Consider the following 23,922-nt stretch of genomic DNA (forward strand, 5'->3'; position numbering starts at 1 on the left):
GCAGGAGTCCAATGTGAACAGAGAACAGCCCCAGTTATCCTGCAGACATCAAGCTCCTCTGAGGCTGAGCAGGGAAAGATCATTTCTCTCCACCAAATATTCCTGTAAGTGCATTGCAAAGGCCTGAACTCCCTCCCTCCTTTCCCCTTCTCAGCTTATCAGAGTAAGGCACACTGCTGAGATGCCAGGAACAACCAGCAGATACAGCAGTGATGAAGGCAGAGCGGAATTTTAAAAATAAAACACCTAAGCAAACATGTATTTGTGCCATACTGAGGGCCCCAAAACAACAGTTAGAAAAAAGAGACCTCGGAAAAAAGAAAACTGGAATTAAATARATATACAGCAACTGCAGAGCTAAGAGGGATGAACAGGAAGCAGGCAAGCAAACACAAACACTCAGGCTGCTGAGTAGTAGTCGCTGGAAAGCTGTGGTTGTACACTGTGCAATGGGGAGAGAAGATGGATAGCTGCACATTTGCCACTATCCTGCAGTTTTGGTACCTCTGAAGAAAGGGTTACGAGCCTAAACTTGAAGGAGAGCTTTAGAGCAAGCTATGCATCCAAGCTCAGAGGTTGGGCTTAGCCCTATGGGAGATCTGTGGGAACCCTCTAAATCTGGTCTGTGTGTCAGGCTCATTAACACAGGTGCAGTGCAGCTAGGACATAGCTAGCTGTATCACTTCAAATGCCAGAGCTAAAGATGCTCCCATTAGCTTGGTTGTCTGCACCACAACACAGCACAGGGGTGCCCAAGGCATTGCATGATCACAAACAGAAAAATAAGGTGCAGCTTCCTGGTTTAATATCATCAATGGATTAAGAAGCCAGAGAAGTATAAGAGAAAACAAATTTTTGCAAACAACTGATGAGATACATCTCACAAAACCCTATTTACATTGTGGTAAAGCCTAAAATAAGCTGGATGTTTCCAAGAAACCAGAGACAAGGAAAAATTCCAAAGAGAAAAAACTCTAGCTGTTAAGGTAAAGGCATTTCCAGTAATTTTGAAGAAGGGCAATTATCAGATCACCTTCTCAGCATGTGATTAGAGAAGGGGGAGCAAAAAGCATCAGACACCCAAGATTGTGGAAACAGCTTAGGCTTTTGGATGAAAATACGGAATGTCTGGAGAATGCCTGTGAATGCAACCTGACAGTGGGCATTTTAATTCACTAGATTCTTGTTTGTTTTCCATCAATTTGTTACTAGCCTTACTGTGGGATTAAGGAATCTTTGGAACAGCAAATGTTTACCAGATAACACAGCTCCATAAAAGTTCAGCAAAGGAGGTGAATTTAATGGCAAACTTCTTTAAAAGCAGGCAGAGTGACCTACTCACAAAACACTACAAGTAGCCCACAGCATTGCAGTTATTCAGCACTGCTTTAGAAGAGACTTCACGTCCCTTCCCCACGAGTCCCTAAGACAGGGCAAAATGATATCAGAGAAAAGCAAGAACAGAAAGAAATAAGGTGAAGTCAATCCTTCCCTTGCAGAATTCCAAGAAACACAGATGCTCACCACACTTCTACCACACCCAGTAGGAGAAATGAATGCAAAGTTATTGACTTGGCAACAGAGATATGCTCACACAAAGCTTTCTAACTCAAAATCTTAGTGCCCAAAAAACTTTTTCAGTTATGAAGCAAAGTTCTCTATCAGCTGGCACAAACATCTGGCTTTCCCAAGCCATCAGCTACTGTAAGAGCTACTACCTTTCCGGAGAACACTTGTTTGATCAGAATATTCCACAAGAGTTGGGATCTGTTCAACAATGTACAATGCACCTTCATCAAGACTCTTCTGTAGCTTGACCTTCTTCAGGTCCAGCACCATGTACTGGTTGTTGTAGGTCCCTGGCGGAGGAGTGAATAAAGTTACAAGTCTTTCCTGAGGAAGGCAAAGGTACAAGGAGGAGAGGAAACATATCCTTTCTTCTACGATTCACAAAAGAGCATACTTACCAGAGTTGCACTTTGAGAAAATTTCTGCCCAAGCTTTCCCGCTGTCTGCCATCATGTTAGCAATACGAACCCTCTGCCAAGCAAACAGGGATTCAGGCACCACTTGCTTAAGTAGGGTTTGGTTGAACACACTGTTGGTAGTCTGCAACATTATCAAGCCACTGCCTAGTATGTAAAAGTCATCCAGGGACACCAAAAAGCCTTAAACAACAATACAAAAGTTTGTTATCACTGTGATATACTCATAGAAAAAAACAGAGACCCAAGCTACAAATGGATCATACTGTGTGTGTGTATTTGTGTATAAAATCAAGCCATACAAATATTAAAAGATAAGATGGCAGCTTCTGCAAGTGGGTTAAGCCTCCCTATAAGGGCACATCTTCTCGCTTATCATACGTTTGACACACCACCTACATCTTCTGTCTAGAGCATTTGCTTCAGGTTTATGTCCCATACTTTCCCTCTTGCAATTTTCCCCTTCTTATGTGAATCAATAGTTCTATTCCCACCCTGAGGATTACAGAATCTAAAAGCTTGGTGAGTATATGTTTGTAACACAGAGGTTTGTTTAAAAATATGACAAAGAAAAATGAAATGAACAAATCCCACAAACAGATTTTTATCAACATGTTTCAGTTTGGGATTTTTATTTAGGGTGGGTGGGAGGCAGCAGCAGGTATTTATTTAAATTAATTCCTTCTGGACTAAACTAGCCAAGTAGGAAATCTTCCTTCCAGTCTATTCTTGACAGTAGGATTCCTTTCCAGGTTACATGCTAACAGAAACACTAGGTTCATTTGCAGATCCTATGCCAGGAGATGGCATATAGAGCTGCAAAGGTCAGTTATAATACCATGGATAGCATGGCAACTGGTCACTACCTGCAAAGCAGAAATACTCTGACTTCTAGATTCCCCAGACAGCATAGGGCTGGCAGTTGCCAGGTTGGGGAAGAAAAGGTTCAGATTAATTGAGCTCCTGATGGGGATGTCATCCAGAAGCTAGACTCTTATCAAAGAGCTTTTAATGACATCAAAAAGTACATAACATGCTAAAATCTTCATTTCTAAACAGCATTCCTTTAAGGACAAAGCTTTAAGCTACTCAACTCAAGCAATAATTTAGTATAATTGTTGTGCTCCTCTATAAAATCTTCTACAGCAAGCCTCATTACTGCACTTTGCAAACAAACTTAAGCCAGTGACCTATGAGAATCAGAGAGAAAATTGAGCTCTGCCTCCTATTCCTGGACTTTCATGAAAAGGCTGACCTCCTTCAGGCAGGAGAGGCCTGTAGTGTTTGAGTGCTCCATCACAGCAGATTTCTTCCATGTCTCAAATTAGAACAGATCCATGAGAAACTATTTTATGGTCACCTAATCTCTGAAAACACTTCAGCATAGAACACGCAGAGTGGTTGCCAGCCCATGGTCTTGGAGACAGACAGAAAAAAAGTAACAGTAAATWAAGCATATCAAAAGCAGAGTACTCTCTCAAATAGGTAAGGACAAGAAATGAAACACATGAAATGAAACCAGGCTGTTGCCAGTTTATCTTACATAAGGACATGCGATATTCCACCAATAAGCTGCAGCCTAACAAGTTGAGTGCTTACACAGAGACCAGAAGTAAAATCATTTAATAACTAATCTGAATTAAACACCAGTTCCCATGCAGGTGCCAATGCCAAGTGGTCTACTTCAAAATAAACAAGGTAGAGGTTTTTTTTTTCCCTTTTTAAATCAACTTAAGCTGAGTTAAAACAGAAAAATTCAACYGAAAGTAAGTGTCAACACAAAGAATGATGCTGAATTAACTGAAGTTTGAACTCTGTAATTCAAATAAATTGCAAAGCTCAGCTAAACCAAGAACAAGAGGATTTCTTTCTAGGCCTTAGTCCTGCTGTACTTTTACAATACAATGTGCCCTCCAGTATACACCACTGCTAGCCCAATTACCCAGAGACAATATATGCCATTATGACTTAGGACACAGCCACCCCTAATACAAAGGAAAATTGAACATATATCACAGGTTTACCCAGGGGAAAAGAATTCCTAACAATAAAACCCAGGTGAAGCCTAGAGACAGCAAAGTATTTGATGTCCTCGCATTTTGTTCTTGTCTTTTTAACTATTCATGAGAATTTGCTGTTACTGAAATTGCCTTTCATATCAACTGTTATCCCTTTGTATAGGACAATTATTTACCTCTTTGCTGTAAACCAATCTCCATTCTTATCAGCAATTCACAATCAATTTTTTTCTACAAACCTGACTGTTCCTATATAGAAACAAACACAAGCATTCCTGATTGCATCTTCTGGGTCTGAGCCATTTAGGTTCAATTTCCAAACACCACTGGAAAGCTGTGAATTTTCCAGAGCCTGGATCTTCATTCATCATGACACTATTAATCCACCAAGCAAAGCAAAATACTCTTCAAAATCTGAGCCACAACTTTTTCCAGGGAGCCAGCACACTGGACAGCATGTGAGGGGTGACATGCTCCTGATACCTATTGTTACTAGAAGAAGTGGCTGCTGCTTTCTGAACCAGACAACATYTGTTTTTCTCGTATTTTGACAGGTCACTCTGCTCATTCAAGTACAGAAAGGGACAGTATCATAGCCTGCAAGTCACAGAGGCATGAGACACATAGCCAACACCTCACAGGGATGGCAGTAGTTCCTGGCTGAGATGCTCAACACTCTGCACTACAAACAGCCCAGGACRACAGGAAGGGAGACATTTATTTGAATTAGCTTTCTTAAACCCATCAGCAGTCACTTCTCATGTCAAGACTGAACTCCTGCCAGCTGCCTTCCCTGTGCTTGTATACTAGGCACTAACTGATAGCACATCCCATACTGGAGATGAGAGCCCAGGGAAATAACGTACATTAGATACTCCTCTCTGCTTGTTCCCAAATTTTAGACAGAAGTTTGAGGGAGCAAGGAAGCAAAAGTCTGGCAAAAGCCCATGAGCCAGCTGAAAGCAGAGGAGAATCTGCCAGTCCTCTGAACTGCCCTGACAGTGTGGCAGGGTAGAGCAGTGACCACACAGCAGGGCCATTTCTTCGCCCTCTCTCTGCTCTTTTTGCCATGCATGTCCTGCAGAATCATAGCATCCAACTGGTCCCTGCCACTGAATTTTTTTTTATCCCTCCAAACAAGCATAGATTCAGCAAACATCTGTAAGCAACAGCCACATGGCCTGTACAATTTCTCTCTGTTGCATATATCACAATTGCACCAACCACAGTATTAAGTACTTGTGCCCAACACTTGAATGAGAGATTAAAATCAGCAGTGCCCTAGCATTCAACTCAGGCATTCTTCCTTCCCATTTTCACAGAGTTACTCTGCATGTAGCTTTCATAGTTGATTTCAATGGCAGAAAAGGCCAAGATCAGCAGCAGAGTTCAAGTGAGGATTAAGATYAGCATGGAAATAAGCGGCAAGTGACTAAATCATTCTGCAAGAGCTGAGATTACTATTCTCATTCATTTCCATTTGTCTGTGCTTCCATAGTGCTACTGTTGCTCTAAAACCAAGAAAGCAGCAGGGAAGCTAACACGGCAACACTGACATTGGAGTATGCTAGCAGAAACCTGGGGAACTGCTGGGGAAGCAGGATCGGAGCCTGCAATTCCTGCCTGTCCTCCTACCTGCCCACTCAATCTCAGCAGATGTAAGGAAGCGCAAGTCCCTCTAGCTGTACTGTAATGTGCGTGCTGACATGCATTGTTGTTAGGGAATAGTCTTAGATCACCTAAACAGAGTCATAGCAAATACTAATTTTGGTAGTATATGAGCTCATCTTTTGAAATTCAGTAAATAAGCAAACAATCTGGACAATTTGACTGTCTGACTCCAGGAGAAATCAAGAGGATGACACACTCCTCCCCAAAGGCAAACATCTCCTTGAAGCTTTTCAAGCTTTTCTATTGCAACTTTGGACAGCAAAAGAGTTTTGCTTTATATCCATGCTATTGGATGACAGAACTCTATTAATTACTCATTTGAATATCACTGACAGCTTAGAGGAATACTTGCCTCTTCTAATGCTCTTCGTTTCTGACCAAAAATCAATACTTCTATGCCCATTAAGACCATTTAGGTTATTATTCAGGGACATTTACTAGCTAGGACTTTCTTTCTAGTTCTTAGTATCTATCAAGATTGAGAGTAAGACTGAGAGCTCACATACGGGGAGAAATTACAGTTGACAAGTTGAGCCATGAAGAGGACTTGTGGGTTCCATGGTCAGATGTCGTGAAAATATAAGGCTCCATCTCAACACAGTATGAAGCAGAAGAATTTGCCAGTTCCCTCCTTCCTGTATAATGTCACTAGATCATTACCAGGCCAGTGCTTTAGAGCTTGTTCATCTTTTGGAGAACTGCAAGTTTGTGCACTATGTCCACAGCATATGTAGTTTGCTGTACCCCAGTGATCATGCTTGTCTAGCGCTTGTGGTATATGGAGCCAGTAAGTGCACTTTGCATACCAYCGGTCTCTCAAATTTCACTGAGGCCATGGAAACTACGTTTTGTTACACAGTTCTTACCAAACTTTGCTGGTAGAAGTAAAGTTACTCCATYCTTGCAGAGTCTACCTGGCACAATCAACCTTTAAAATAAGCCATCTCTTAAAAGTTCTCTGCAGGTCCCAACAGTCTTAGGAAGTACACTGGATTTTGTATGTTAGAGAACAAGCCCTGACTACTTCAGCATGTTAGTAGACAATTTTCTGATACCCTCCCTTGAAACGTCCTTGATCAACCTGGTCAAAAAAGAAGACCTGTATTTCATTCTATGTGAAGAATCCATAAAAGGAGCAAAACAACTTAAAGACATCAGCATTTACACCCACTAAAAAGCTCTGCATGGGCAATCCTGATCCCTAGTTTTAATCTGCAGCATGATACAAAATACAACATTTGGGAAACATAGCCACATTCTCCTAAAGAAGAGTATTATGTTCAATAGTATTTTTTCTAGGAGATACCAGACCCAGAATAAATTTCTATCAGTGACAGACAGCTCAGACAGAAGCCTTGGCATTCTACCAGGTAACACAGGTTTGTCAAAATTCCTTGCAACAAGCTAGTGGAACTCCTCTAGTGGAATTAGAGATAACAGTCTCTTGAAAGGCTGTACACTTACAGGCATTGGCCAAAATACCTCTGCGCCTTCATCAAAGCAAAAATCCCAGTTTCAGAAAAAGTTGCATTCTTGAGAGTCACTGAGAAGGATCAGAATCCTACAGAAAAATATTTGCTTTCAACCTGCAATGAATGCAGCTGCTTTTCAAAAATGCTCTTTAGTCACAGTTTCAGGAGTCCCTGCCATGACAGACCTTTGTAGTAAGGGAACCACAGCAGTTAATCAAAGCACATTTTTCAATCAACAACTAATGCAAAATTTTATCAGTCTCCCCTATGGCATATACTTCACTTTAAAGAATTTTAAAATTTGACTGACTGAGCATTTTGGAGTTTGAAATTTGACCTTCAAAATTGTGCAGTGCTAACACACTCAGACATTCTTAGATTTTGCTTTAGTTTTTCCACATTCATAGTTCACTGTTCTACCCTAGTCTTTTTTTTTTCTTTTTTTTAATTCAACAATCCATATTTTACCACTAAAAAATTAAATGCTGGCAATTGCTAACATTCTTCCCAAGAAACTTGAGAATACTATATGCTGCCAAATCTTTCCAAGGAAGATTATAAATAGTCTGGCTGGCTATATTACTAACACATGAACTAAGGATAAAAAGAATACTCCCCTCTGCTACACTCTACAGAGAAGCTGGGGGAGAGGGGGAAATCAGCAGAAGGTTTGCTAACCCAACAGCAAAGAAATCTTTACAATTTCAAATGGCCAGTGTAGCATACTCTCTAACAATCACATTACAGCATGACTCATGCCACAATGGTAAACAGAAGTGTTCAAAACTGAGTTATTATCATTAAACATGCCAATGCTATAGGCCAGGTGAGGGGAAGTTCAACAGTTCATATGACTGCGGACAACAAAAGCAGAATTCAGAGCAGCATGGCTGTGCCAGGGATAGTAGAATATTTAACTAGCGCTATTCAGAGAACTACAGGCTATTAATCAACAACAAAACAACAACAACATATTCAAGTGAGAAAATCAAAGACGACATTTTCCCCTCTCAGTGTCTGAAAAAAAAGAATTAAGGTAGGCTGAACTCAGTGCTTCTTTTGGTACCATTGTTTTTACAGTCAAGACATCCGAAAGCCAGTAAAAAAGCCCRTTCCATCTTGGATGTTCTAAATTTGGGGTTTTTTTTTCACCTTACCTGGGTAACTGCTGAATGAGACACGGCTGGTTTTAGTGTCTGGATCAACTATATTGAAGTTCCAATGTTTATATATTCTCAGTGTGGCTGCATATGTAAACCAGCTGGAATGGGCAAAATAGATGTTCTCGTATCCAGGTAGAACCTGGAAAATGGAAGCAGAACAATGAACAATTTTGAGGCCCTACCACACACTGCATGTTTCATACTTCAGAGAAACTGGGAAAATAACCTGTTGTAAGTAGCTTGATTAATTGCTTTGTTCAAGAATGAGCAGATTCTTATGTTTTTAATTGTGTACTTAACAATGAATTTCTGAAACCTCTAGGAATAATTCTTGCCAATATGCTATTTCAAATAATTAGTTGTTATTTTTCAAAATGAAACAGCTTAGGGGTTTTTTTGGATACCTGCATCACATGGTAAGTTTTGTATCCCTGTTTTCCTCTTGAATACTTGCATTTACATATTCAACTCAGCTCTCCACAATCTCCAACATTAACTTAGAACATGCTGTTTCTGTGAAAGTTCCTCTGGATGGGTTTAAAGTACGGAAGCAAAGATAAACAAATCCATTTTGAAAAGTAAATTCACATTGACAGGATATCTTTTCCACAGCATTTCTCTGGTTCTAAAATTTGTTGTTGACTTAAAAGTCTGTTGCTGTAAGTAAATGTTTAAATTTTGTCTAGTTAAAGCAAATATTGCTGCTCTGGGATACATGAGGTCTTCATATTCTAATTATTGATAATTTCAACCCTGAAAAAAAAAGAGTCATGGCCATGATGTATCAGATGCTTAAATATTATCTGAAAAGTGTTAGTTTCTGTCATTGTGATTGGAAAGCTGTTTCAAAGTGCCACTACTAACAGCTAGAAACCTTCTGATTGCCAGACTGTATTCATAACTTAGCTGCTAACACCCATTTCTTCTTGTGCCAGCGCTGCCCTTTAGTTTAAGAAATCCTCCTCCTTCCTGCCCTGCTTATTTCCCTAATTTATTTGTAGGCATTCATGCTATCCTATCAATCAGCTCAGCAAAACATATCACTCTTCTGCTCTCCATCTCTCTCCATTCCCTAGTGATTCCAGCAGTTTCTCAATGACAATTTGTTTTTCTTGAACACAAAGCGAGCAAAATTTGACTCAATATCCTAGAGGCACAAACGACATGCACGAAGGGCCTTGATTGTCTGTGCCCTTTATGCACAGGCAAAAAAMCAGTTAATACAACAGAAACATAGACTCGTTATATTGTAAATCAATATACTCACTGGAAATGACATCTTTGGTACTCACCTTGATGAGAGCAGAGCAGTGACCCATATCCCACTGATACTTCCCATGGCCTCCTGGCTCAACATTGCACTGTCCGCTCCGTGCAGAATACTCAAACAATGCAGGAATGAGGTCCAGCAGGTCACCAACTGCGTTTAGAAAATGGACATCAAAGATGCTCAGTGGCTGGGGAAAGAAAAAAAGAGAGACCACAGAAACACTTTCAGACAGAGAAGTATCAATACAATCTTAGCTGTTAGAATTTGTTTTTCTTTCACTCTCAGATAACTTCTTCTGTTTTCTCTTTTATGTAAATATCACAAGGCCCAGATGCTAAAACTCAGTGTGGAATTGGCACTCAGATTACCTTTAAGGGTCTGGCCTTTGTTCCAGTGTAGTGACATTATCAGTACCAATGCTTTTGAGGAAAAAAGAAGAAGCTGACAGCAAGTTGTAAGACCTTTTTGTACCTTTGCAAACAGCGTACGAATTCGTCTGCTGCTACTGTTAAACTAGGTTGGAACAAAAAGATATATCTTTATCTAAATGCCTTTGGAAAGCCTTACTTTAAAAAACATTCAGGTGAGCTCTCAAATTTTTATGAAGATTATGACTAAAATATCCTCAGGGATGAGCAGAAGGAAACAAAAGAGGGAAGTGAGATATATTAGCCATACTAAACAAGTATGGAAACTAGCAGAACAGAGGAAGTCAGTCAAAAGGCACTCAACTAAGAGTTTTCAAAATCCCATTCTGGTTGGAGCTAGCCAGGGTTATCTGTCACACAGCTCACAGTGCAACATGTTCTTCAGAAGCTTCTCTTACCTCCTGTTCAAAAACAAATAATAAACATTGGTCTAACCTCATCTGTTAAGAGAATATTCTGAATCTTTCCCGTTTGTTCTTGCACCATGCCTTTTGTTAAAGTGAAGTTTAAGGAAAAAAGACAGAACATAGATCACTACAGGCATATGATTAGTATTTTCAGAATGGGACATAAATCATACAGCATAGGAATACACTTCTTGCAGTATAAATCACTTCTTAAATCATAAAGCTGACTTATCTTGGAAGAGGGGAGTTAAGTGAGATGGAAGAGATGAAAGGTGACAAATCCAGAGAACATCTACTTTTTATTCAGAAGGCTGAATTCTGCATTATCCATCTGCTGTTCTGGCAGACAGAATAACCAGTAAGTAAAAAATAATGTAAACTAGTGCATATATCCCAGGGGAAGGAATTAAACCTTCACATAATATTCACCAACACAAATCAGTCTCACAACCAAGATCATATACAGCATAAGGCCCTAACAGCAGCTATAGTTTAAAGAAGAGATGCAAATCAAACTTTGACATACGTTACATTGCTTTAGCTCATCATATCTTTGCTAAAAGAACATTCAGGGTGCAGCAGAGGCCACAGCAAATGAAAAATCAAGAGATGTACCTTTGGATAATCTTAAGTAACTAAGTGGTATGAAACATTTATTACAATGTCCTGACAATTGTTATCTCATGGGAATCCACATAGAGAGGCTTGCCAAGTTTTCAGTACTATTTTTCCCCATGTGTGATCCAGCTGCATTTAAACAATTGCAAGCCAAACACACAATGGCAAGAAGCTGTTTCCCAACATCCAATTTACACAAACATAACTGCAAACAAAAATTCAGGCAGAAAAGTGACCAGTAAACAGTACCATTAGCAGAGGAGTAGGCAAGACTGCATATGAGAACGCTCAGCTAACCTCAAGGAATTTTAATTCTGCTTGCCCTCTTATTAGCTATTACTCCATATTCTCCTCCATAATACCTGTCTTCACTACAATATCTACACATCTGTCTTCACTACAATATCTACACATAGCCACACTGGCCCTGCTACAGCATCATTTGGAATTACCTGTATATGTTTAAAAAACATTTCATATTTATGCATTATCTTATGGTCTCTGAGAGGCAAAAATGCTGTAAGTACTATGGAGCCCATTCAAGCTAGAAGGAACACGATAAAGAAGTTATCAGAACTATAAGCACAGAAAGCTGGCCAGAGGGTGGGAAGAAAAGCCCTCTTGAACAAAGCAGCAAAAATTACATATATTCAAAGTATTCCACTGGGTGAGATAAGCTTGTCAGCTCTCAAAACTTGCTAAAATACCAGCAAAATAAAAAGGGAACTAAGTTGTTAAGCACCCTTTAGAATTATTTTTTCATTTGCTTTTTCAGGAAATGTTGCTCCAATTTATTTCAAAGAACTCATTCAAGAACTCACTGCTTTGCTTCGCTAGGATAAACCTGATTTTACACTTAAGGCTGTCTCATGCTAAGTTACATCAAAGAAATCCAACGAGCACAGTGCACTTCTTGGAGTCCCAATAAAGCAATGCGTTCAAACAAAAGCTTTGTGTCTGTAATACAGGCCAAATCTGGGAATCTCAGAGAAGCCTCAGGCATTTCCCACAAGACTGAGAGTTTCAGCTTAAAAATAGCTGTTACTGAGTTTCTGAATATACAAAGAAGCCTCTTCTAGGAGTTGTTAAACAGGATCCATAATAGGGCATATTATGATCTTTTCTAATCACCTTCTCCCATATCAATGACAGAAAAACTCCTTGTATGCATGGTTTACATCCTGAAGAATGKCATAAGCTAAGCTGACAAACAGTGAGGAAGTGTAGGCAGGACAACAGAAAAAACATCTTTCGCTAGAATACGTGGCACCTTCTCTAGAGTAGCCCCCTCCGAGTAGCAAATATCAAAGTGAGCCTTCTTTTCCTGTTGAAAGTTTACTGTCTGCTGTAAGGACAAATAAAATTAGAAAATTTAAAAGCTAACAGAACCAACCTTAGAGGCTGGTCTACATGGGATAATAGAATAGACAACCTATTCCATAATGATTGTTTTCTAGTAACTTCCCCTTGTGGAGTATTCTCAATACAAAATAAGGAAGTACAAATTGAGGGCTGTCCCAGAATCTTCGTACTGTTTAAAACTCTTACACCTCCTTTTCAAGAGTAATTTCCCTGTGTAGACAAGCCCAAGATTAATCACAGGAAGAGCATTAGGCAGATGAAAAGGCCTAATGTTCTCTGAGTGCCCCTCCTTCAGAAATTGTCTTGACAGAAGGGTTGGGTTTGTTTACTTTATATTAAAATGTTGCTAAACCAGATGGAATAATTCCACACTTTAGCATGAAAATGTATTCAGATTGTGTCACAGTTAGAATACTATTCACTAACATCCTACCTACATGTGTTTTTATTGTCTGTATAAGGTCAGAGAGGTAATCTTCATGCTCTTTATGTTCTGAAGGAGATACAAACAGCAGTAAATACGTACACAAATAGCATGCTGTGGCCTACTCCCCTGGAAGTATTTGAAAAGTAGAATGGTATCAAACTAAGGGAACCATGTGTACACTTACAAAGCTGTCAAGTACCATTTTGATGCCAAGGAAATCCTAAATCTAGGTGCACAGCAGCTGTCCAAACTGTACTCAAGACACTAATGTTAACTTACTGGCTCTGGCAAACAAAGCAAACAGCAGCACCACCTTGAGTGCCAAACACACAGATGGGGAAGATTTTTTTCCTTTGAATAAAAGGATACAGACCCAATATAGGCAATACTGCCCAAACCCAAAATTTTCAATAGAAAGGAGCAGAAAGAAATCCCACCATTTGCTCCAGGCATATTTGAGAACGTAAATATATATCACTGCATATAATTCAAAAATAAAGGATACAGTTATTTCAGCCTGTACTACATGTTTGAATGCATCAAATRCACCATTTTTACACAAGCATGCTGATGGCATACAAAATGTCCTGACTGAAAGACAGTCAGAATGACTTAGTCACTTCAAAGTTCAATGCTTTCTGACACCAGATACAGTTAGACAAATGATTATCACAGAACAGACACTATAGATAGGACACGTCTACTCTTAGACTATAGCTCAAACAAAAACCAGCATTTTGTGCCCTATCTAGAAGATTCTAAATTAGCCCCCCAAAAATGAGGACCTTCACAGGGCTCTTCAGACACAGGTGTTACAGAAAGAAATTTGAGTTCTTTTCTGGGAAAATTTCTCATTTCTTACTATCTTCCCTACAATTCAGGCCAATCAGGAAAGATCTCTTCATTATTGTGAACAGACACCATCCTTTCCCTGTTAGTTCAAGCTAGTTCCCATTCCTGAAAGCCCCAGAAGAAGTTCTACACGTGAAAGAGCTGTGTATTTTAGTAAAATTCAGCTTATAATTCAGCACCCCCAACTTCTCTACAGCCATGATATGGTTAAGCCAAGACAAAAAGGTCAACTGCACTTGCTCGAATCATCAATTTCACACTGAGAAACCTATCAGACATATTGCAATAGCACTATAAATTACCATACCTGCAGCAGAGTTAATGAAGCTCTGCTATTGCTCAAAAGTTGATGATCTGGAACAGAGTAATTACAATTTCCAGTATGAACTAAAAAAAAAAAAAAAGTGAATATTCAGTAAAATCTACTATTCAACAATAATTAACTTTAAAGGACAGAAGTCAGAAATGATAAATAAAGAGGTACCTTAGAAATAGTTCTTCTTTACAAATAAAAAAAAAAAAAAAAAAAAAAAAAAAAAAACACTCCATTTGGCCTGCCACAGCACTAACCATACATTTTGTTACTGGAGACTTAAAGAACAAACAGAAAAGGAGAAGACACTGAGCAACGAAAAGCATACTCCAACATCTAAAGGCTTTTAGGGTTGGAAATATTATGCTTGGAAATAAAAACAAAAGCTCTAGCTCCCAACTTGCTGATTCGTATTACAGCTACTTTTTATACACAGAAGGTAATTTGCTCAAAAACAATTTTAAAGTGATGACAGCAGGCACCTTAGCAGGTGTCTGTACTTCCAGCATTTGCACTTAGATACAAAAAAAAAAAAAAAAAAAAGGCCAATCTCATCAGCATGTAAGAGCCCCAGATTCCAAAAGTCCAGTTCAGAGGAAGACTTCTGTCACATCACTGCATAGAATCTGTAAGTTTGGAAGGGACCTCTGGAGATCATCTAGTCCAACCTCCTTGCTCAAGTAGGGTCACCTAGAGCATGTTAGACAGGGTTGCATCCAGGCAGGCCTTGAAGATCTCCAGAGAAGGAGACTCCACAACCTCTCTGGGCAACCTGTTCCAGTGCTACCATTACATTCCAGCATTACTGCCATGTAACTGCAGATCAGTTACATTATCTACACTGAACAGCCACTGGAATTTTTGTAGAGTGGCATGCAAAAAGAATACTTGCCACAGATTATCTTCCTTCTTTTATTAATAGCAGATTTCCTTCTACTCTACTGACATCTACTTCCTTTGACATCCCATCCCAAACTACTAAAAAAGATGCATCAATCTTACTGTTTGTTTGTGTAGTTTAGCCCACTCGAGGGCTCCCATGTACAGACCATCCAACTGTGCAATAATATAGCCAGCATGCCTCCAAAAGGGGTCATCTTTATTATTTCTGATTTGTTGTCTTGTCCATTGATCTTGTTTCCTGCAGAGGAACAAACAGGTTGGGGTTTTCTTGTTTTTGTTTTAGAGTATAATTGGTAATGCAGGGAGAGACAAACATAGGCCTGAATTATGACCCAGGTGATCCAACCTTCTTAGTGTTTTGAAGGAAATCCAATCTGGAGATCCTGTAGATATGAAAGTTATATCCTCTAGCTGTAAATGTCCATATCCATGCATGTACTCAAAGTAGTACACTTCTTCTGGCACACACCACTTTTAGCATAAACAAACGAGATGGATGCCACCTCTACGAGGGACTTGCCTATGTCAGATCCAACCTCCCCTTACAGTCAGTAAAGGGAAACAGCATTCGATAGGTCAGATGAACCACTCACTTTAATTGCCTACTTTAGGATAAAACTTACTGACCTTTAAAGTGCCTATATCCCTCTCCTGGGTATAAGTGCATTGAAAGCTTTCTGCTGTTGGTGTTCAAACACTGTCCAACAGCCATTGCTATCTTCCTCTGAGGAAAAGTGGAAGGCCAAACAAAATAATTCCGTGGGCCAAATCCAGTCAATAGGCTACCAGTCAAATATCCCATGTTTATGGCATGAGGCAACACAAGCAGAACAAACCCTAGAGCAAGAACAGTCAACATTATGAGGATCTCCAAGAATTGCCTCTTTGGCTGGTGGTCAAGGGGCCATAAAAGAACCACAGTTRTTAGAATAAGTCAGGACCAGATTCTGGCCTCCAGTTCTGTATCTATCCAGCATTGCTTATGACAGCAAAAAAGAGTGAAAGAATATGGCAAGGAAGCAAACTCTTCCAGCAGATAGCAGTGTATGAGTCACAAAGTCAGCCAGATTTTGCTTTCTCAAAGTCACAAGAGGTAAGAAGCATGTCAGAAGAAACAGACATATGTCACAGCATTCAAGGCTGCAGGCTTTCAGTATGAGGCAGTATATAACAAGACTTCTATAAAATAAAGCAATGCTGCAGAAGTCTAGGATATAGGCAAACAGGAAAATGATAACAATGYCATCTAGTATTGCTCCTGTCATCCCATCAACACATCTCTGGGGATACAGTTGCTACATCAAATAATTCTGGAACAGAACATATGCCTAGACATGTGACTACCTCATTTTTCTCACAAGGAGAGCAGTAAGACTGAAGGATAGAAGGACAGATAGTGTGCACCAAGGTGTTGTTTTTTTTTTTTTCACTCAAATAAGCTACCAACAATAGACTTCATAACTCTGTTGTTGCTGCATACATAATCAGATACACATTCCCATATGAGAAGCACAAAATGAGGGGAAAATAGAAAAAAAAATAATCTACAGATGCAACCAAAGTTTCACAGAAGTGTTTGGAATGGAAGAAAACTTAAGTCTAAGGAGATTTTTAAAAGGTGGTAATCATAGCTACGTCTCTCAGTACCTGGCATGGTTCGTTTCCCACTTGTCATTTCCCATCAGTGTAACTGTATTATTTGAGCAGAATTACTTCTGATTTATACAGCTGAAGAGAAAAGGGAATCAGGCTTTTGGATTAGCACAAAATTTATTTCAGTGGTATAACAAACAAAATGCTAACCTAACAGTGCAATGAAAGGACGCACAGTGCTAAAAAGGTTAAGGTGCCAAGAGATGATACTGTTCAGTATAACATTCAAAATACCAGCTCTTCTGAAAAGGCTGCTGATTAAAATAAGCTTCAGAATTCATTGGCCTTATCCCATCATAATGATAGTTTTAAAAACTTTCTTCAACGAATTCAAAGCAGAATTAAAGATTCTGCTTTTCTTTATGCATATTTAGAATTTTTTTTATACTAACGGCATGCAATCAGATGGAAAGTAAGCAAATATTTTCTACAGCCCATAAAGAAGATTTTTTTAAAAAAAAAAAGAAAAAGAAGAAATCTGTCATTCTCCGTCCCCAAAATTTTGAGTAATTTATTTTCTAATAACTTAATACATACGCCATAAAACTCTGAACTCCGCTTCGAATGGTGGGATTCTTAATTAATTGCGGATACATATTTGCAGCATGGTCGTACATATGCCTGAAAGAACAAGAGCAGCAAAAATTACTGTTTTGCATCTATCTTCCCTTTCCTTTCCCTTACAGCCCCACTGGTCAACAAGCATTGACAGATGAGCAGTACAGTCCACAAAGTCATCTTTTCCTAACCAGAGGAATACCTTTACATCTTTAATGCACAACAAACAGCAAAGGTAACAAATGGTTGAAATTAAACTTAAAATAAAAGGCCTTGCTATGTGCTCAATACCTGCTCAAACTGCTGTACAATGGAAAAAGATGCAAGAATAAGACTAAACTCACATAACTAAAATTTGTAATAAAACTTCAAGTTTAGGGAATGTTTGTAGGCCAGCAGCATTTGGAATTCCTAGCATGCTAATTTAAAGCACAAAAGAAATGGTTTAGTGGGAGATCTGTTCCATTTGGAACCAAGAAAGCATTCAGGTGAAAGGTATACAATTAGCTGATTCAATAGTGAGAGAGAAATCCAGTTTTATATCTAAGCTTTACTTACCATTAACCAAGTATTCTCTCCTTACCCATTAAGCTAAGTATCTGTTTTAAAGTGTATATTTAGAAATGAAGAGTTGATTCTGCTTGTTCCCTCAGAATACAGATTGATGTCAGCTGTAACTTGAATCAGCATTTTGGAGAACAAAATTACAAAATTATTTGAATTTTTGTTGAGTTCAGAAGCTTGTTTTATTCCCATTAATAAAGAGGAAGAAAAGATTTTCAAAATGAAATGCTGCACATTTCAAGATGAAATTAACCTTCAAAAAGAGCTCAGGAACCCAAAAGTTAAAATATCCTTCATTTTTAGGTCACATGAAGATGTCTGTATCAAGCCAAGATAGAACTTTTCTGTTTTCTCACTTCGTTAATTTTTTTCTATCAAATTTCTTAATCTGGGTGAAAACCAACCAAGGTGTTTTCAGTCACTAAATCTTAAAAAACAAACAAACAAGGCAGGGGGAGAGGTTGTTTAGTTCTAATTAGAGGTCAGCAGGAAATTATTTTGCCGAGGYCTGGAGCTGGTAGAACTGCATCACTCATCAGTAAAATTAGCTCTTATCAAATGCTGAGAGAGAAAAAGCAGAACTAAGAAATGGATACTGGCCTCAAGGAAAGCATACACCAGTAAGACAGAATTCTTTGAATTAAAACCTATGAGGGCAACTTCCTCTGGGAGGGGTACAGACAGGAGCTATTATTTACAGTTTCTCTTTGGGCATAATTAAAGACTATAGCAGAGATGATTGAGCAGTTTGCTGGGAATTAAAGATACTGTACCATTGACCTCCTTCCTTCTCTTTCAGTCCTTCATCCCCTTTCCCTCTTCCAAGCTGCTTAGATACCACCTGGTTACGTGATGCTGTTACTTCATATGTCAGCTCTGGCACCCCCTCAGCTACAGAATCTAAATGACCTGCACAGCATTCAGGCTTAACCCAGCAAGAAAGTGAATTATTTTTCCGAAACATTTGCAGTTGGAATTGAATTATCATTTAGCAGATAAGCACCAGAGCTGGTGCAAGAAGGCAGATTTCTGCTAGGTTAGAAAGTTAATCAATGCACAAAAGGACCGGATCAGTGTCAGAGCAGCTGCAAGTGAGTGAGCAGGACCTGTGGAGTGAGACAGGATCTGTAGAGGTAGGAGCAAAATCTCCAGCATCTGCATCTGATTACATCTGTCACGAAACTGTAGTTATGCTAGTCAGTTTTAGCTTCTGAGTTTCTTATTTAACAAGACTACATGCCATAACCATAGCACACTTCTTGAAGAGTGTAAGGAAGCTGAAGAGGCTGAYCAATAGTCTGCATTTTTGCAGTCACAGGGAATTCAGAAAACAAAATTCCCAAGTAATGTTAGAAGCAAATCATCATGTAAGACACACCATACTACAAGTCAGAGCTCTGATGGGACTAGAAAAGTTGAGCAAGTAGCATGAAAGAGTCTTTTATGGATAAAAGCCAACCGAGGAGGATAAGAACACCCAGGATACTACCCTAATTACTGCCTAGGACAAGACAGATGACCAGGCTTCTAGGTTAAACCATCAGCTCTAGTGTCTTATTCAGTACACTCAAAGGCTATGCAACACAAGGCAGATGTTACACTAGTGGTACTTTTCAGCTGTGATGACTGACATAGGGACTAGGTTAGTTCACAACCACGGGACTGAAACTAACGTCTTTAATGGCTTTCCTTCTTGTATCATGCAGACAGAGGGAAGACATTGCCAAGAAATYATTTTTATTTTTTAAATGCCCAAGGTTACTGAGTTTTTTCTCCTAAATGCCCTGTGTTTTCTTTTGTTTTTCTTCTCTTTAACAAAGCTTCTATGTGTTTGGCTTCCATGTTTCATAAGCATATTATCCTCTGAAGTAAAGTGGACCATTATAGTACAGTAAGGCTTTGCAACTCTAAGACTAAATGCAAGCCAATTATGAAGCTGCGACAAGAATTAGAAGTACAAAACCAGTAAAGCAGAGCTCTATTTCTTCAAATTAGAGAGGAGCATGACAGGACTTAGGTCAGCTAAGGTCATATCAGGAAAAAAGAAAAAAAAACACAATTAATGATGCCTCAAATTTAAATCCTGCTCTTAGGCACCTCGCATGTTCTGGTTGGAACTGATTAAAAGTATGTGCTTAATGTCACAGATTTGGATGTGCTCTGCCATTGACTAAAGGAAGCGAGGTCTCAGTAATACTTCCCTCTGTAGCAGCRGAGGGGAATTCAAATCCAAGAAAACCAGAGTAAGCAACTTTGGCTAGATAATAGGACTGGTCCTTCCAGAGAGGTGAGCGATTGCAATAAGAACATACTGATGTCTGGATCTCCAGACATTAGGAATAGGATTTATCCCACCACTAACTATGTATGCCTACAAAATAGATGGTAATTATATGAATCAGGTATCTACACTGGAAAGAGATGAATCATGCTCTAGAAACATCTGTATTCCCATCCTGGCTTGTAAAAGGATCTGACTAGCTCAGCTATTGATTTTTACACCATATATCTATAAAGCTATAATTGAGATGAGTTCTTTCCAGCAATCTGAGATAGAAGTCTTTTTTGGGGTTTGGGGGGTTTTTTTGTTTGTTTTGTTTTTTTAAGTTCATTTGTCCTGCATTGGGCTTGTTTTCCCACCAAGGAGGGGGAAAAAAAAAAAAAAAACTTATCCTTTAAAAGAACTATTTTGTCACTATTACGCTTACATCAAGAGGCCCAGCTGTGTATAGAAACCTTCTTCATGCCATGAGTGTAATGCAAGCACTGAAATAGCTGATCATTCCTAGAAGTCTCTGAACTGCAAACACTCTTGCCCTGGAGCTCCTGGTAGCCAGTCAGCCTCCGCAGGAACCTGTGCTTCGACCTCAGTTCAGGTTTCCAAAGTATCTCTGTGTCAATGCCATACATGAGATCAGCGCTCTTCCTGGTAAGACTCCAGAATTTCTTCAAGGAGGTACCTTGGGTCATTTCTCCTTACTGAAGTCATTGCCAGAAATGGCAGTGAGACAGCTGGAGACTCTGGAGGTGTCCAGACTGTAGGTAACAATACACTAATGGAGACCTCATTCAACAAGCTTACTTAATGTCTTCCTTTCAGGAGCTGTGCTAGAGCCAGTCATGGTGGTGCCTGTACAGCACAGGCACACAATGTCAAGTGTCTATCTTCACTCCAAATCCACCCTTGAAGCCAAGCTGCAGAGCAGTGCAGCCACAGAAATGATGACTGATTGGGTCTCACAGGGGAGAGCTATACAATCCCACTTCAGTTAGGATATGCAAGCTAGCAGCTCTGAGGATGAATTCAGAGAACCCAAAGATGATCAAACACACTCATGACAGAGCATTTGTTTTAGCTGCCCAAACAAGGAGATAGCTACCAAACTGTAGGTTCTTTCACTTTCGAAAGTTTGGAGCATTTTTTTCTCCCCTTTAAAAACAACTTACAAAGCAAAAATTCCTAGTTTGGGCCAAAAGTGGCTCTGTGATCCCCCAGTGAAGAAATCCAATATGCCTATTTTATTCAGATGGACTACAATGTATATGTTTATTAATAAACAGGGAGCATTCATCTCATCTGAGCTGAGAGCTTGGAAACCCAAAAGTAGTCACAGAAATACACTACTACCTTCCTCCCCGCTCCTAGTCTCCCTTCCTTTCTCATCTTCCTCCTGTTCCCTAGAATCTGTGCCACTAAGCTACATGAGATTTGGACACAATCTCTTTTCTTTTTTTAAAAAAAAAAGGGGGGGGGAGGGGCAAGTATTTAGTTTCTGTTGTTTTGTCAAATCAGCAGAACTTTGACTGTACTGATATGGAATTAGGCAGAAATAAATTAATGCTCTTTCAAGGGGAAGTGAAGTATTAGTTTCGCTTTGTGAAATATTTTGTTTCATAATAGCTAAAGTAGTTAAGAAAGCATAGCAGGATATCTCCTTCCCTTATCCTGTGCAATAATAGAGTAGGATGTAGCAGAACAGCTCCTGAACTTGCTGTTTTGAAAGGATTTTCATGAAGAAAACTAACTAGGATCTACATATTCTTTAGTGTAATGAAGCATGCCAGTCAATGTAGATAGTATTCCTGAAGCTCAGTGTTTGATAGGGAGTGTTGTTGATGCAAATAAAGCTTTCGGCACACTGGAACAGATTGTTATACTCTTCCCTGCTGTTACTAGGACAGGATAGCCCTTAAAAGGGGACACTGAGCTCTGTGGAGCTGCTGTGGGCACCGATGCGTGCAAAAGGAGACTACTGAAGGCTTTTAAAGACAGCTTCTCATAAGAGAAGTCTCGATAGTGCTAAAGAGCTTCCCTGAACGCAGCCTGAATATGCCAGGCAGTTTGACAGAGATAGGAACTAGAGCCTGAGACGGACTGTTTCCAGACTGATATGGAAGACTTGTTTCACTGTCCCAGGAAAAGAACATCTGCCTTAGCATTAATTAGGATTCTGAATCTTTAGGCAATAGAAAGGAGGAGAAAGAAGATTTTGAGAAGAAACTTAAAGTCTTTGAGTTTCAGCAAGTTCTCACTATTCCTGTGGTTTGACAAATCACAAACCCACTGTGAAAGAGGATCTGCCAGTTTGCACTTTATTGAATAAGGAGAGACATACCAAGGTCTTGTAGGTAAATACTGAAGTAAGATTTCTGCCTTTTCAAGGCTCAGTGGAGCATATTACAAATTCATCTCTGTTCACTAGCCCATTTTAGGTAGGTATTCTTACCTTCACAGAAAAATCCTCTTATCTGGAATAACTTTACAAGACCTGACAATAACAACTGATATTCATAACCTTCAGTGAGGAATATGCTCCCAGTGCAGTCACAGATGTACTAATGGGCAAAGACATAGCCCAAAACTAAATTCAAATGGTATGTATAGTATTTGATAGTCATTTTAGTAATGGTAACCATTTTCAATTATTGTACGGTCAGAAGATTTCTCGGTGACCTCCTCAAAAAATTTCCTCAAAAGAAGAAAGGCTTTWATTATTTCTCTTTCTGCATCTTAACCCATTCTTAAACCACTTTCAACCAGCTGAGCTTCCCAGCTTGCTTAAGAAACAGGTCTCATCTGCTTTCCTAACCTTTTAAGTAATACAAACCCTCAATTTCATTTTCAAAATCTTCCAGTTCTTCTTTCATTGTTATTTCCACTATATTCACCTCTGGACAAAGGGCTGCTCAGTGGTGGAGCTATCAGCACTGCAGTAACAAATAGGGTTGGAAAACAGCCCTGATAAGCACCTTGCCTGGAGAAGGGAAAAGCCTGGAGAACCATCACTTAGGTGAAACTTCACTTAACACATGTGGAAAAACATAGGAAAAACTCCCTCCCCTAAAACTGCAAGTAGATTAAGACAYGCAATAAAGTTCTTGCAAATACTTTTTTCCACATTCAATCCACGTTTAAAAGAATAGGTCTTTAAAGAAAAAAAAGACAGCTAGGAAGACTTAAGTCTGGTATGGAGGCAGAGGGGGAACAAGAAGAGATTTGTTGCAACTAGAACATCATTTCCCATCTGACTGGGCTTACTACTTAGAGCTCAGTCCATGCTATGACAGAGCTTGAGCTTAATCACTTAGAGATGAATGCATCTAGGTACAGCCTTAGTGAAATTCAGTTGCACAACAAAAAATTTTAACAAAATATTCTGATGTAATACTAACACCAGATCCAAACACAGTTCACATAAGCTGACTGAATAATATGTAAAATTGACATCACATGCCACAATCTAATAGTACATATTTAAATCTCTTACATGCACTTCCTTTCTCTTCCTGCTTGGAGTACATGCTGTGCACTCAGAACTCTAAAATTCCCCCTTCCTTGTCCCGCCAAAGTGTTTTATTTTTGACAAATATTACTTTATTCAATTTCCTGCATACTATAATATTCTTGTCCAGAGACCTAGCTGTSTCTCCAGAAAAGTCTACTGCAGAGTAACTTTAACACATTATATGATCAAAGAACTATCTGTAAATCTTAACTGATCTAAAATGTCTTACTACTCATTAATATTATCTTGTCCAGGAGTCACATTTGACATAACTGTTGCATCAACAAATCCCCCAGGCTGGCCTGTTAAATGCAGCCTATGGAAGTGTATTTCAGTGTTCTGGAAGCAAAGCTGGTAAAGCCAAATTCATGTCACAGCACTCATCACAAACATCTCCCAACTATTGCCCAAATATGCATCAGAACTTGGGAATTTTTCTTTTGCTGTGACTAGGGCAATAGAAGAATAGATG

The 23,922-nt window shown here is 39.2% G+C and overlaps 1 protein-coding gene across 1 annotated transcript in view; it reads right to left on the minus strand.

Moving 5' to 3' along the window:
• PLBD1 (phospholipase B domain containing 1) overlaps positions 1-23,922 on the minus strand; it is a 36,582-nt gene that overhangs the window by 3,612 nt on the left and 9,048 nt on the right. Inside the window, exons 3-8 of the mRNA XM_085308796.1 lie at positions 17,080-17,163; positions 14,989-15,127; positions 9,602-9,766; positions 8,304-8,448; positions 1,968-2,168; positions 1,719-1,859 (exon numbers count right to left, since the gene is read on the minus strand). Of these exons, the coding sequence (XP_085164922.1) occupies positions 1,719-1,859; positions 1,968-2,168; positions 8,304-8,448; positions 9,602-9,766; positions 14,989-15,127; positions 17,080-17,163 (875 nt within the window). The remainder of the gene's footprint in view (positions 1-1,718; positions 1,860-1,967; positions 2,169-8,303; positions 8,449-9,601; positions 9,767-14,988; positions 15,128-17,079; positions 17,164-23,922) is intronic.

This window comes from Rhea americana, unplaced genomic scaffold, assembly GCF_003343005.1.
Source record: "Rhea americana isolate MKP2758 unplaced genomic scaffold, rheAme1 scaffold_281, whole genome shotgun sequence".
Classification (NCBI taxonomy): Eukaryota; Metazoa; Chordata; class Aves; order Rheiformes; family Rheidae; genus Rhea; species Rhea americana.